Source organism: Apus apus, chromosome 7, assembly GCF_020740795.1.
Source record: "Apus apus isolate bApuApu2 chromosome 7, bApuApu2.pri.cur, whole genome shotgun sequence".
Classification (NCBI taxonomy): Eukaryota; Metazoa; Chordata; class Aves; order Apodiformes; family Apodidae; genus Apus; species Apus apus.
Window position 1 is genome coordinate 29,648,735 of NC_067288.1, and position 15,743 is coordinate 29,664,477.

General features: G+C 43.8%; 1 protein-coding gene across 1 annotated transcript in view; it reads left to right on the forward strand.

The window, feature by feature from the left end:
• ROR1 (receptor tyrosine kinase like orphan receptor 1) overlaps positions 1-15,743 on the forward strand; it is a 162,711-nt gene that overhangs the window by 134,063 nt on the left and 12,905 nt on the right. Inside the window, exon 5 of the mRNA XM_051624494.1 lies at positions 14,869-14,996. Coding sequence (XP_051480454.1) covers positions 14,869-14,996 — 128 coding nt within the window. The remainder of the gene's footprint in view (positions 1-14,868; positions 14,997-15,743) is intronic.

Consider the following 15,743-nt stretch of genomic DNA (forward strand, 5'->3'; position numbering starts at 1 on the left):
ACAGGGTCTCTCTTTTGAAGACCACCTGAAAATCCACAGTTTAGAAGGGCCACCCAACGCCACTGGCAGCCACACCATAATCAGCCATCCTCAGGAGCATTGTGAGCCAGAGCTCCATGATGAAGGGGCTGTGAAAGCCCACGCAAGGCTGGAGGGAACAATCCTCACCCTGAGCTAACAGTGTGGCTCCTTGTTGCAAGGACGTGTCAATCACACCCAGCTCAACTTAAGAGTTTACCCCAGGCTTCCGCAGCCTTTAGGAGAACCAGTGGTTTCAGTCTTGGGGCAAGTGTTTATTTAGTCTAGTAAAAACATTAAAAATGGAAATAAATCTGTATTGACCCAAGGTGCTTTCAGTAGTGCAGGGTGGTGTTAAGCCTTCAGAATGAGTTTTCCTACAAAGATAACATCGCTGCGCAGCCCGCCCGTGTGCAGTTACCTGCTCAGTCCCAATTTGTGTTACTTCATCCCAAAATCAAGGGCGAGGAAGAAGATGAGAAGGTGTTATGTTATTTATCGTGATAATTAAAACCACACACGACACTCTGGGTTTGGCCCTTCAAAGGAATAACCCTGGGTGGCTTCAAACACTGTAAAAGGAGTTAATCATCGATTTCAGAATGTGTCAAGTTTATTGGTCTTGTTAACAGGAAAATACGCGTGTGGTTACCTTGGTGGGGATGGGAAGCACTTATCATCTCACCTGCTATTAGCTGGATGCTGTTATTGATGCCTGAGCCAACAAAGATTCGTGTTCAGCCAAGGTTAATCACACACGTTACCCTGCCGTGGTTGTCCAGGCAAATCTCTTGTGTCAGTAAATTTAGTTTAAATAAACAGATTTTCTCTCAGTCCTGATTTTGCTCAAGATGAATGGGCACTTTCTTTTGCCACAGGTCTGCCCAGCAGTTAGCACCAAAAAACACTTCACAGGCTGATCCCGTTTTAAAGTTCACAGCTAGTTTAGAGATGTGGAGGTTTTAGAGGTTAGAAGAGGCCATTGCAGTCTCCATCTGACTGTCCCAGGGACAGCACAGGCTGCAGTACTTCACTCAGTTGTGTTCCAAATCTGGTGGGTTTGAATTAACTAGAGCACATCCTTGGGGGTGGGGTGGTGGGGAAAGTTCCATGTTGATTTTATCTGTCTTTAACTTCTGGACATGCTTGTGCTGCATCAAGCCTTTGTAAGATTTTAAATATACAAACACTGTTATCTTTACAACCCAACTCTTGACTTCACCAAAGCGTGTCTGAGAGGCGTCTTTCCTGTCCACTCTTGGGAAGTGCCACCAGCGCTGTTACTGCCTCAAGTCTTGTGTTGTCTGGGCTTCATTTTAACCATTCCACTGTTGTATCTTGGGCACTGTAAGGCCAGTAGACATGGAGTCACAGGAAGGGTCTTCCCATGACGTGTGTGAGTTCCAGCAGCACCAGGGCTGCCGGGCTTTTGGTTAAGTCAACGGCCATGAAGGAGATCATAGAGACATTGTCTTCCACAGTTCTTGGATGCAAGCTGTCTTGACCCACCTATGTTTAAAAGATCTGGGTTTAGTAGGTGCTATCTGATGTCTTATTTAATTACCTGTGGAATAGATACTAGTTCATTGTATTGTATGACAGATAAATGAATGCATTTTCTCTTTGTTAATTGATGACGGTTCCACCATTTCCATCTTGAATTATAAGCAGAATCTCTTAAGCTTGGACTGAAGAGCATAGTAAAAGCCCTTTCTTTACTGTTTGCAGCCGTGCACAGTCTCCTGCAATTTTAGCATCTCACAGTAAATTTTAGCATTTATTTAAAATTTGGTGGTGTCAGTTTTTCTCTTCAATGGATGCCTGTTAGCCCAGGCACTAGTAGCAGTTGAGGACTGGACCTTCCAGGAGCGTGCTGTCTTTTGCAGGTTAGAGAGGAACAAAGGATAAGGAGAGAAAATTTTATTCTAGCAATGATAAATGGGAAGGAATGATCTGGAGAATGTTTGCATGGTGTCAGGAGCAGAGTTTGGGGCAATGGTTTGGGGCCTCAGGAGCTGCAACTTTCAGAGTCTGATCTCAGCTGTGTGGGGATAAACCCAGAGGAACTCCATGAGTTTCTGTGGAGCTGCTCCTTATTTTTCCTCAGTGTGAATAACACAGGAATGTTACTCCATCCTTGGCACAGAAGGGTTTTTTGCAGGACAAAATAGGCAGTCATGGTCTTGCCAAAATAAAGTTCCCCAGCTGGATAAAAGGAGCAATGGTATATAAATACCAGTGTTGCCTTTGATTTTCATCTCACACACACTGTGCACAAATCCCTTTGCTGCATGGATGGTATGTGTGCATGCCTTTTTAGATGATGTTTGGCTTAATCCTCATTTAATTTTTTATGTAGTTGTAAAATACATGTTTTATATTACTAGACCACGATAAGAGTTAGTATTGATATGAACCAGCATTTCACCTACTCAAAGATAAAAACCAGCTTTTAGATTTGATAAACTACAACTGCAAAAGAAAGCCAGGACAGACTTTATTAAAACAAACAAGGTTCTAGAAACAGTTCTGTTATCTTACATAATATTTTTCTAGTGAAGGAATGCATGAATATAATACATTACATGCATAGAACCTTATCCCTACCTATTAATTTCAGAATTACAGCTGAAATTTTGGTGTCACCCACCTCAGCCCACCAAGCCATGCTAAAACAGGTAGGAAGTCTGGTAGACACATCTGCAATTTCTTCCTGAGAAACGGTACAGCCAGGTGTAGTAAGTGCCCTGAATATTCTTTGCATCAAAGTACACAAGTAACCATGGGTAAAACGTCTCAGAAATTTTTTATCCCCTCATAGAGGCAAATTAGCATTTCTAATGCAAAATTTGATCCACTGTTCTCAACCATTGAGACACTGGAGTAATAAAATAAAACTAAATCAAACAATTGGAATAGGGTTTGGGTGGGGTTTTTTTAATTGGTAAATATATATATAAAAAAAGCATATCATGGGAACTTTGGCAAGTCCAGAAAAATACATACCTTTTCCTTCTACTGCCACTTGAATCAGTTATGGGGGGAGGAAAGAGGTTTTTTCACCTGGAGTGCCAATTAGTGGTGAAAATGAGCAGCCCAGTGACATTATCTTACCTGGTTTCTACACACACCTTACTGCAAACAAGCTGGGCTTTGCTTTGAGTTGCTCAGACAAATCCTTTAGGCTTACAGTCTTTCCAGCTGGTTGACCTGGCAAAATGAGATTTTTCCATCTTTATTTACCACAACAGAAAAATAAAGGAATTGGAGGTTGGAGTTCACTTTCTAATTCTTTTCCTGCTGCTGCCAGAGAACAGGCAGGGCCAGAACAGTTGCACTGTGTTCACTCTTGTGGGGTAGTGAGGAGAAAAGGCAGTGCCTGCCCTGCTTTTTTTCTAAGAAAAAAAGGTTTTTAAAAGGGATTTGGCCCGTTTCTGAGTAGGAAGTTGCTGGTTTTAGACAGTTGTTCCTTCAAATCAGATTTTTCTGAATTTAGGGCTAAGCATCCTTGTCAAGATTAACCCAAAGGTGAATATTTGGTCCCAAGATGCTTGCTGAAGTGTGGCTGCCTCCTGCTGGGCTCTAGCCTTATCTAGGGAGGCAAAATGCTGTTAAAGAAAGCAAACAAGTTCCCTGTGCCTTATCCTATTACCATTAGGGGATGGATGGGCAGATCTTAATTTTCACTTAAAGCATATTTTCCCTCATGTTTGTTGTCTTAAGAATAAGTTTCTTATCTCAAAAGCAATCTTCTTCACAAGACATTCTCAGTTTAATATAACTCATGATACCCTTTAAAGCACATTGGCTGTTCCCAGCTGAGGAGCCTCTATTTATGTATGTCTGTCAGGAGCAGAATTTATGATAGACCTGCAGGTTGTGTGACCTTTAACTGTTTTCACAGTTGTTAAGCTTGACCAACTATTTCAGTAAGAGTAATGGCTTTAAATGGTTTTGGATTTAGCAGCTACCCCCAGCTGAAGTGTGAGTACTGTGCTCTCAAACCCAGCAACCCCAGACTGGTCATCAGCAGAGGAAAGTGTTTTATTCCTACCTTCACAGAATTCCTAGGAAGACTATCTAGAAAAAAAAAAAAAAAGGTGCCTAAATGGGCCCTACAAGAAAGCTGGGAGGGGTTTTTATAAGAGAGTGTGGTGATAGGACAAGGGGTAATGGTTTTAAACTGGAAGAGGGGAGATTTAGGTCAGACATCAGGAAGAGAGTCTTTGTTGTGAGAGTGGTGAGACCCTGGCCCAGGTTGCCCAGGGAAGCTGTGGCTGCCCCATCCCTGGCAGTGTTGAAGGGCAGGTTGGATGGGGCTTGGAGCAACCTGGGCTGGTGGGAGGTGTCCCTGCCCATGACAAGGGTTGGGACTCTGGATGATCTTTAAGGTCCCTTCCAACCCAAACCAGTCTGGGATTCAATGAAAAATAGGTTTTCCTCTAGGTTGTTTAAAGAAGTCTGGAATTTCAGATCATTTTTTTCCACGTAGGTGCTCTCCATCCACTGTCCTCACTTTGCAGTGCCTGGCCTCTCTCCTCTCCCATCAAAGGGAACCACAGATATGCATTTTAGAGTTATCACAGTGAGAAGAAAAAGGACACATGACTGTAAAATTAGTTTTATTAATCATTGGTATTTGAATTCTAGTGCACACTGTGGGTTCTGGCATCCCTCAGCAATTCAGCTCAGCAGCTCCAGCAGAACCTTGAAAAACTTCTGTTAAATAAAAGGAGAAGGAACACAGCTAATTTTTGCAGTGAGTTTGAGCTTATGGTGGTTATTGTTATTTTTGTAGCAGTTGTGAACTATAGTAGTTATTGATGGGTGCAAATTTTTGGTCAAATAATAGTTTAAACAAGCTAACATTATACGTATTATTTTTAATTAACTGGTGCTGAGGCATGTGTTTCACTTTTAATTCAAGTGTCAGATTTGTGAAGTCTGGTTTTCATCATGCTTAAGGTTAAAATATTAGGTCACCAGAAGAAAGACCTATTTGAGTCACATAAGACAAATTAAATGTTAGAAGGAAGGAGAGGGGAGGGAGGAGCAGAAGTAAAGCTGTGACTTCAAAAAATAAGGTAAAGCAGGAAAGAGTTAGTGAAAGATAAAATGGGCTGCAGAAGCCCTGACTGAAACTCATTTTATAGTGTTCAATATTGACTCTTAGTGCTTATAAGTTTTTGCATCAGTTAGGAGTAGTTCAAAGCTCTATTTGCAGTGTCCTGAGGCCCAGGAAGGAGCAGAATATTGTTTTCTGTAAGAAAAGTCTGTAAGAAGTCCTTCCTGGGCAAAGAGCAATCTGCAGTATTTTTATCAGGGAATAAACCAGGTCTTTAAGACACGTTGCTGGAGAATGGGAAGTGTGGGTGTCCTTCCATGGGAGAGCAAGGGGAAAAAATTGCATAGGATAGAAAACTAGCTTATAAATGAAGATACTTTCATATGTGGTTTAAATACCCTTTGTGTTAATGATGTAAAAAAAGTTTCTTTGGCTTTAGATGCAATATTTTCCGTCTTTGATGTTGTCATTTATGAATGTGTGTTATTTCCTGAAGGCTTGACCATCCTGTTGCAAAGGTAGGTGTGCATCGTGCAGGAGCAAGCAAAATTTCAGTCATCAGCAATGAATAAGCAGCTGTGTGAGAGACAGGAGTCATTAGCAATGCTAACTGGAAAGTTTAAAATGTTAATTTTTCCTTAAAAAAAAAAAAAGGCAAAAAGGACATCTGACAAAAGATTTAATGTAAAGCAAGCAGAGAGGTGTTATGTAAAACCTTGTCGTTACTCTCACCCTCTTCTAATCACAGGGGTTCAAAGTACTCTTGTCCCTGCTGTTTTCTCAAACCAGTGTTCCTCAGAGGACCCAGCTCCTTCTGGATTAAAGGCTGGTTGTGCCACACTTTGGGTGTAAAGAGACCTGCTCATGTGGCATCAGTTGCATGAACACTTGCCCTGAGGCCCCATTATGCCTGCAGAGAGGCAGTAAAATATTGGGGAATAAAGCCCTTAATGTCCAGATCAAGCTGTTTGAAAGGTGTGTCAACCTTGACTGTATTTCTCTTATATTTAAAGATTCTTTTTAAAATATGTCACAGAGTTGCACTTTTCTGTGTATTATGAGGGGGGAAAATATAAAATTATGGGGAGACACATAATGTCATCTGCAGCTTTATTGCCTAATGAAATCTAAACAACCTCCTTAACTTCAGGTAGTTAAATAGTGAATAAATTCTTTAGTTTTGCAGATTTTTATCTGCCTAGAGACTGAGCACAATCTAAGTAGGTCCTTTGTGATAGGACCTTTGTGTAGTCCTTTGTGTATCCTCCTGGCAGACCCTGAGGCAGAAGGGTTTGTTGTCCTCCCATTCCTGTGTCAAAAAGTCCTGGCCTCGTGCAAACCTGGAGTAACTCTCCTACATGGCAATGCTAGAGATGGAGAATGGTCTGTGGGGAATATCAGCTTCCAGCTCAAACAGGTCACTTAAATACTTGTCATGCATATGAAGACAATGAGATATTTGAGGAAGGAGCTCCCTTGGTATCACTTTGTGCAAAAAGGGCTTCACCAGGCTGTGGTGATTGGCAGAGGTACAGTTGGGCTGTAGGACACTTTGAGGCTGCTCAGAAAACATGTGTTCCAAAAGGTCCCAATTATTAGGGATTTGGACAGAAACCTGAGGGGCTGAGGTGTTTAGAGGGAGGAAGTCTTCCCTTTGTCTCTCATACTTCATGTCCAGCCTCCTGGAGCCATGCAGATTGCTCTCTCCCTGTGTAGAAACTTGATGTGATGTTCTCTGGTCCTGTCCAGCTGCTCCCGAGGGCCATCGAGGTGAGGGCCGGGGCCCAGGAGGGGTCTGGTCTCAGGGCAGGGCAGCTGCAGCCGATTTATGGGCTGAAGCTGATGAGCATTCCATCAAAACCTCCTTATCTCAAGGTTAATGCCTGATGAGAGGTGGATAAGGAACGTGTGTGTGAGATCATTGCAGCTCCATGAAGGAATCCAGAAGGAGGGAGTGTGTTTTTCTGTGCAGTACGAAGGTTTGATAGAAGAGGCAACATTTAGCACTTGTAATCTTACCCTGCTTGACTGCTTTTCAAAAACATTTTACTTTTTTTCTCCTCTACATCTAGAAACTTGGACAAACCAACCTTCCAAACAACCTTAACATAGCTTTGTCAAACAGAACTTTAGTGCAAGAAGTTTTCCTGCCGTTTCCATAACTACAAGCATATGATTTGCAGTTCATCTTGAATAATGATGTAAGAAATCTGCCCGGAATGATCCCAAGGCTGTTCCCAGGGTTGTTTCCTAACCAGCTGCAGCTGCTGAGCCAGGATGGCTAACTCGTGCCCTCCCTTGCAGGAATGCCAATGGACTCTGCAGAAGTTTGGGAAGGGCAAGGATGCTTATAAAATGTTTAAGAGCAGAATATAGTCAATCTCAGAGGCTGACATCCCAGCTAGTTTATTTTGGGTCAATATTTAGTTCCAATTCATGGCCACCGTTCCTCAGCTTTTCGAGGCAGCTTTTGCTTCCCCAAAAGGACTCATTTTGATAGAGACACTAAAACTTTCATAGAATGACAAAGAAAAACAGGCAGTAATTGCTTTGGTGCATCCTTGCCAAGGCATTAATTGCAGGAGAGATGAATTTTATGGAGCTTGCAAAGCGGTGGTTGCTGCTGAGCTGCCCAGATGAGGTTAGTAGGAAACACATGTCAGCTCTCACCAGTGATGTTGCTGTCTCTGCACAAACCTGCCTCCTTTCAGCACCCAGATCCTCTAACCAGAAGTGAGTGGGGGAGGGGAGGGCAACGATACGCAGCCCTGACAAACACTCAGATCAATATGTTTGAGTAATTGTGAGATTTTGGGGGGGTCATGGAATTTTGTCTGTCCCAAGGCTTGCAGGGAATGGCCCTAATGTGGCCTCAGTGCTGGCCAGGGTCACTTGTTGCCATCCCATGTCCTTAGCCCTGCAAAACAGCCCAAACTCACATGAATTTTGGATGCTTTCTCTGTCTCAAGATCAGAGGCCTCGTGTTAAACCAATTTGGAATGGGGGATAACAACTAAGTGAGTAGTTACTTGTGCAGGTCAGATTTGCTTGTTGAATTTACTTATTATTTTTAGGAACCAGGTGTCTTAGTGATGCTGTGGGACTCTGTAAATGTAATGATGTCAAAGGACATTATTAATTTTTTATTTTATGCCTTTCTAGTGAACCATTTAAACCCTAGCTGCCCTGTGACTTTAAAAGGGTGTCAAAACAGCCATGGGTTATATTACACAGAACTTTTCCTTCAATTACACAGTGACGTGCAGGTCTGGGTAATTCTCTTCTTTTTGCAAAGTAAAATACAGTCCTCACAGTTCTGAAATATTGTTATGAAACAGAGCCAATATGTTCCCATTTTCAAAGCGAGGCACAAGCAACTGGGTTTTGCTCTTTGGAAAGTATGACAGAATATTATTCATCTGTTTGCTTTAAGGGATATCTGCCAAGTTAAAACTCTTTTCATTTTGTTCTGTGTGAAGCTGGAGCACGAGTATGAAACAAAATAGTTTATTTAACAATGTACAAATAATGTATACAGCATTAATGGACATGCAGAGGGTGTGTTGGATATGTGTAATAATAAAAATAATTTATTGATACACCTTTTAATTAACTGCAAAGTTTTCCAGGGCATGTTTCTCCCCCCCAAGCTGGCACCTATCAACATTCATTACCAACTCAACTCCTCTAAAGCAACACCCTCCAAAATGTCAAGTTTAGGTTGCTAATTTCTAGCTGCATGATTTGAGGGTTGAGCTGGACCCTTTTGGTGCAGCTCCTGAGATGGCACAGGAGTCTCCCAGGTGCTGTGCAGATCCCTGCTGTGCCAGGGGACTTGCCCATCCCGGAGTTGAGCCATCCCCTCACACTTCTGTTCTCCTGCTGCAGACAGCAGTGGTTTTTCCTTGGAAGAGAAGGATATAAAGCACTTGGATGTCTGAACTAGGCAACACTGGCTGCATTTTCCCATCAGTGCTCTGCTGTTGGATATAAATTATTTAGATAAAGAGCTCTGACTAGTTTAGTGCTCTGGTAGACTTTTTTTTTTTGAAGGAAGACAAAATGCCTTTCTAAGTGAAAAAATTGTCTGGACAGTCTTTACACAGAGCCAAAGCTACTCCATCTCCACTTGGTAGATCTCAGAGATAATCCAGCATTTATTTGCTTTTGCTCTTTAGATTGGTTAATCTTCATAAATGGTCTGGCTCTGCACACACACCTTAACCCTGTGCTGGCTTTACATGTGTCTTCCAGTGCCACGGAACGATGTCCTTTCCTCTCCTGCTTTTCATGATCCTCACTTGCCTCTACCCACAGTGCCCTACTTACCTTGTTGTCAGTTAGAGAGCTGGTTACCAAAATAATAGTGATCCAATGGTCCCATCTAACCAACAGACCTAAGGATAAGGGTCTCTTGTGGCAGACTGGTGTTGGAACAGGCATTGGGAGGGAGGACAATGCTCCTGCCTCTTATCTAGGGACACTCACAGCATTTGGGACTTTGTCCTGCCTTGTCCTACATTTCTCCATTGCCCATTTTCGCTCAATAGATCAAAATTAGTCCTGTATTGATTATTCTTTCTCATTGGTTGCTCATTGAAATCCTTCTTAAAGCAAAAGAAGAAAAAGGGAGGGGGGGAAGAAAGTAAGAAATCCACGGGGTGTGGTAGAAATGATCACACAATTACACCATCTTTGGAATATGTATTATGATATTGGATATTGTAAAAAGAAGTACAACGTGATCTCACAAGGTTCAGGTTTTCTGTTGGTTTATTAAAATACTCCCAAGTGAACTCCTGTGAAAACCTGGCTACAAAACTTTTGCTAAACTGAGCCCCTGGACCCATTGTTGACATTTGCTGGGAACGTTGTTTAGATCTGGGCAATTTCTGGTAATTTAGAAAATGACTGGCAGAGAAAAGACAGTATTTTGGGAAGTGCACTTTGAGAGAGGATCTTGCAGAAATGGTTTGTGCAGAGACATGTTTGAATGAGGTGGATACCAGGCAGATCCTCCAAATTTAGCACGAGCCTGTAAGAAGCAAATTCACTGCAGCTATCGTGCCATGGGCAGAGGAGATAAAGAGATCTTTCCTCCTGGTGCCACCCATGTAACTATCCCCCCTGGGATCCCTGTGCAAAGTCAGAGATTTTGGTGTTCCTTTCCTTTCATGTTTTTATGTATCTTGCCTCAGAAACAACCCTCTGGTGAGCTTGTGTTGATGATAGTGGTGAGACACCAGCTCAGGTTGCCCAGAGAAGCTGTGGCTGCCCCATCCCTGGCAGTGTTGAAGGGCAGGTTGGATGGGGCTTGGAGCAACCTGGGCTGGTGGGAGGTGTCCCTGCCCATACAGGGGGGCTAGGACTGGATGATCTTTAAGGTCCTTTCCAATCCAAAGCAGTTTAGGATTCTATAAATCAGGTTCTTGGGAGTGCCAGCTTGTTGTTGTTCCTGCGATAGGGATCTTGCTGTGAAGTTGGGTGACACTGGGAAGGCCTTTGGGGAAGGTCGGAGGGAGAGGCCAAGGGAAGGAGGAGAAGCATGAATTTGCACTGGCCATTCTTTGGTTTCAGGTTGGTTGATTATTTTGTTACCATTTCAGTATGTGAAAAGCTGCTGGTGACTCTGGGCTGACAGATGTAAATGTTGCTAGCAGGGAACAGAGGAAAATTAAAGAGGGGGAAATGAACCCAAGTGCTGACAGTGATTTGTTTGCCAGTTGTTGGCAATTTTTTTTTTTGTATTCTGTGACTTGGCTTCTTCTGGCTCCATCCAAGTGACCCTTCTTGAGACCCTGGCCATCATAACTGTATGTGAAGGGTAGGGTCCTAGAGGCACGTACTTGTTTTTAGATGTACCCAGAGAGACCTGGTTACCTGGTTACGGTGCTGATCTTGCTCTGCAGCCTCTCTGATCTCTAGAAAGGAAGATGCCAGTCAAGTCTGGGCTGCATGAAGACCCAGGGCACCCCATATTGATGCAGGCTGTGGGTTAGGTCAGGTTACATGAGTGGATTGGTGTGAGCACCCTTCAAAGCTCTTACTCAGCCTTCTGTCAACCTTGTGCAATCAGATACTGACACCTGAGCATGGTGTACATTTAATCCCTGGTACTATTATTAGATGAAGGCAGAAGAATTGTCACAGGGGGAGCTGCAGCAGGATCTAAAAGCAATGGGCAAGCTCCAGGATAAACATCAAAGCTAGAAATATTTAAATGAATACTTAAAGAAATATTTAATTGCTGAATCAGGGCTAATTTACCTCCCATTTAAGCCGAAGGAGCCCATCCTTTTGCAGTGGGTAGAACTGGGATCAGGACGTTGACCCATTTGAGCTGCGAGGCTGTGATCCCCTTAGAAAAAGCATGTGAGATATGCAGAACATCAGCTGTGTGAAAGGAACCAGTGAGCTCAGCCTTGACCCCAAGGAACTGATAGCTGTGGCTCAAAGGCAGCCGCCAAAGGGGCTGCCAGTTGGCAGCAGGTGGTGAGGAACGTGGTGAAGCCGTGTAGGAGCTCTGCGTGCTGTGCTGGGCTCGGTGTCAGGCTCTGGCTTTGGATGAAAGGTCTGGCAGGCAGAGGGTGCTCAGCCTCAGCAGTGATCTGTTCCATGGGAAAGGGTCTTGGGTGGAAGGCTGGTGGTTGCCCCCCAAAATGGTGTGTTGAGGGGAGCTCACAGAGTGTCTGTTTGGCAGCAGCGTTGTCTCCTGAGTCACCCTGGGTATCACTGGGAACAGCTTTAGTTGCCCATCAAGGACCAAAGGGGTGCCCAAGGATGTTCTGGATACCAGATGTATATATTACCATCCTGAGCCTTCTCATAGAAAGACCTGCAGGAGTGAGGGAGGGGAAGAGACACCATGAAGGGATGCAGAGGCAAGAGGGGCCTTTGTGTGACTCCGCAGGGCTGAGGAAGTGTTGCAAAGGAATGGAGCCAGGGAGTGAGATGTGGCCTCATGTTCACTGATGAACTTCATGTTATTGGCCAATGAGCAGGACTCCTGTTGTGGGACTCCTGAGCTCCTGATGGCTGTCAGAAGCAGTAGATGAGCCCCACGGCCCAGAACTTCCCTTCTTGAGCCCCTTGCCCCAGCAGAGCAGCTCTGGGAACAGAGACCAGAGGATCCTGGGGGTCCTTCTGTCATACTCTGATGCTCCTGTTCCTTTCATTTGATTTGTCCTTCTGCCCCGTTATGGAGCTGATTTCCAAACCAATTCCAAGTGGTCCCTGCTCCATTTGAGCTCCTAATCTCCCACTTCACCTCTGGGAATTCAGGGCTGGCATGCAGCCCCAGGGCAGAGGTGATGGCTTCTCCTCTCTAATCTTCACCTTCCAAAATCATCTCCAAAATCCTGCTCCCTGGGGCATTTCCATCCAAGTGAACTGGTGTCCCTACTCACTCCCAGTCCTTGCTGTGCGTAGCTTTGCACTTAAATCTTCTTTAGTTCCAAGGTGAGCCTCGGAGTGAGGTGAGTTTCCATTGTTGATATGTTAATCACATTCCTCCTGGTTTTGTCTTCTCCTTCTAGTTGTGTGCTTAAATTGCAGTGCTTGATTGCCTTCAGAACTGTTGCAGCTAGGTGTAGCCTCTGAGTTAGATTCCATAATTACAATAAACATAATTAAATTATAATTAATTAGATCCTATTGGGGAATGTATTGATTGGAAGATGGAGAATTGACCTCCAGAGCCTGCAGTAGCTATTGTGGTTTTTCAGCTCAGGTTTCAGCTGTTCTGTCTTCTCTGCAAGAACCAAGGAAGTAAAAATGCTGTCACCAGAGATGCCTCCATGCAGGAACACATGGATGGGGTTGTGTGTCTCTGTTGACATCTCAGAGTATCTGTGTTGGCTGGGTACTAACCAATACCTGGAGCATTTCAACCTACCATCACTCTAGTTAATGAAGAGTTTAATTGGCAGTTTAAAGGTCATGCTTTTGAAACCCAATTTTCACTGTACTTGGCAACATCTTGGGACCATCACCCAATGAAGCCTGGACCCCTTCCCGTTCATTTCTCAACTGATGTGAGTTGTCTGTGGAAGGAGGTTTCCATCTTCACCATCTCTCCTCCCCACCCCCTTGTCTTCACAGTCATAAATTACTGCATTTAATTCCTGGTGTCTCGCTTCCCCCTGTGAGCTGGAAAGCAACGCAGCGTGAATCCTGGGATGGTGGAGCTGGTAGCTGAGGAGTGCTGAGAGGTGTTTGGGGTGTCCTGGAAGGCGATCCTAGCACTTCTTCCCACTAATCCCATTAGCTGGCCCTGCCCTGTGACAGGGCCGAGAAGCAGGGCTTGCAGGCTGGCCTTGCTCTAAGCTAGCCACACAATGAAAGAGTGACTTCAAAGAGGCTAAATGGGATTTGCATTTCCAAGCTCTCACAGCCAAGGTCTTCAGGAGGGGATGAAAGTGTCTTTTGTTAAACTTAATGGCAGAGTTGATTAAAAAAGCTCTGATTTTCCCCTGTTAACGACACAGTCTGATTTCACCATTAGGCTTTGGGCATCTGGGGGAGGATGAATTCTGCCAAAAAAAGCACACAAATCAAATAACCTGTTGCTTTATCTAGCTGGGAACATACTTTGGGATATCCAGATATAATTCTTCTTAATTTGAGAGCCATATAGTAGCTGTGTCGGGTGGGCACCAGCATGAATGACAAGTAAATTATTGGCAAATTGTCATTAAGCATTTCCCTTTGCCAAGGCTTGAGCAGAGCCGACGTGAGAATGGGTCCCAAATATCTCCAACTGGATTCTCCAAGCAAGAAAGTAAAAAGGCTGATTGATGCAGTTGGGTGCATGTTTCAGGGATCACACATGCAAACCCCTCCCCAGAACATCCATAAAACTCTGGTGTGTGCCAGCTTGAAGCTGCTGATTATCTGTTCAAAATAAGCAGCAACTGGGCTGGTCTTCAGAGGTTTAGTTATTTCCTTTCCTTGCTTTGTTTGAAGAATATTGGCAAATAATTTCACATCTGGATTTATGTATGAAATGTCTCCTATACTCCATAAAGCAAAGCACCTAACAAAAGAAATCTGTCTGTTTGACTCTTGTCTTAGCTTTGGTTCTGTTGTAGCAGTAACTGTTACCACACTCAGGCAGGACTGATTAAATATGTTCTGTTTTAAAGGTATCATTGCTGGGAGGGGGTTGATTTTCTACACGCACTTTAAATTGTGTCTCTGCCAGCACGACTCTTCCTGCCATGTTTATCAGTATTAAGTACAAGTTTGGTTCAAAAACAGAAAACAACACTTTAGTTGCTTTAAATAAACAGAAATGTGTTTGGGGTTTTTTTTCCCAGGCTGTTTGTTTTCTCTTCTAATCAAGGCTGGGTATATTCCTGAGTATAGCCTTCCCCCTCATGCAAAAAGCATTTATTTCATCCAACATTAATTTCATCCTATATTAAGGCATATTCTGCCTAACCTGAAACACCACGACCTGATTTTACCAGGCAGCTGATATTTAAAAAAAAAAAAATATTTAAGGTTTTGTTATAAGCCTTCTATTCATTTTAGAATCATTTGTAATATACTGAAAACTACCTGCAGCAGTGGGGCAATCCTTGAAGGTTAAGACCCTCCCCAGACACAAAGCCTGGTGCTACCTAAAGCCCATAAAATCCCTTATCCAGGGGTGGTGCTGGAGGGGAAGGCGGGATGGGGGCTCGGGCACCCAGAACGAATCGCACTGAAGCCCCTGCAGGGACGTTTTGTTGCAGAGTCTCCTGTGAATCTTTTCAGCCTTTTGTGTTTCTGATTGATTTCAGGGATGAGTATGAAGAGGACGGGTTTTGCCAGCCCTACAGGGGGATCGCCTGCGCGCGGTTTATTGGGAACCGAACCATTTATATGGAGTCTTTGCATATGCAAGGTGAAATAGAAAATCAGATTACAGGTGGGTAAAAAACCACGCTGGCTTCTTTCCCACGAAGCTGTCTTTTCCCAAAAAGCTGCAAAAAGTTTTATAAGCTGCAGTACTAGTTTTATTTGCTCTTCATCCTCTCTTGCTGGGAGCTTCTCACCACAAAGCTCACCCAGGATCCTGCAGTGTTGGCAGAGGGAGTCATCAAGAGGGATGGTCTGAGCAGCCTCTGTGTCTTATTCAGCTCCCCCAAAATAAACTAAAAACTTATTTTCCAAGAAGAAGGGGTTGTGTATCTACAGCTTCTGGGAGTGGCTCAAAGCCAGGCTACCTTGTGCTGCTGTTCCCAAGCAGACTGGAAGAGTGAAGAGAGAACAGACTTAATTCATTATTAGGTAGTTGAGACCAGTTAGGAGAGCTGTGGGTGCTGGAAGAGTCACCTCTTCCAATGTAAGATATGTGTAAATAATTCAGCAGGTCATGTCTCCCTTTAGATTGAGTAAAGAACCACTTCAATCATTTTTCAGGAGATGCTGTGCTGATGGGGGGGAAGGGGCTGAATTACAGCTGAGACCTCATAAATATCATGATAGTTCTCTGGTTTTTTATATACAACACCCTTGGCCAGCTCCTAGCCAGTATCCTCTTGTCAGTATTCAGAATTTCTCTTGCTGTCAGAGTATTCCTCCTTCATTTTGTCAATGCTGTCAGCATTGTGAAAAAGACTTTTCCTGTGCTCCCAGGAAAGGCCAATGGTTTCTGTACAGCCAGCAGTTCATA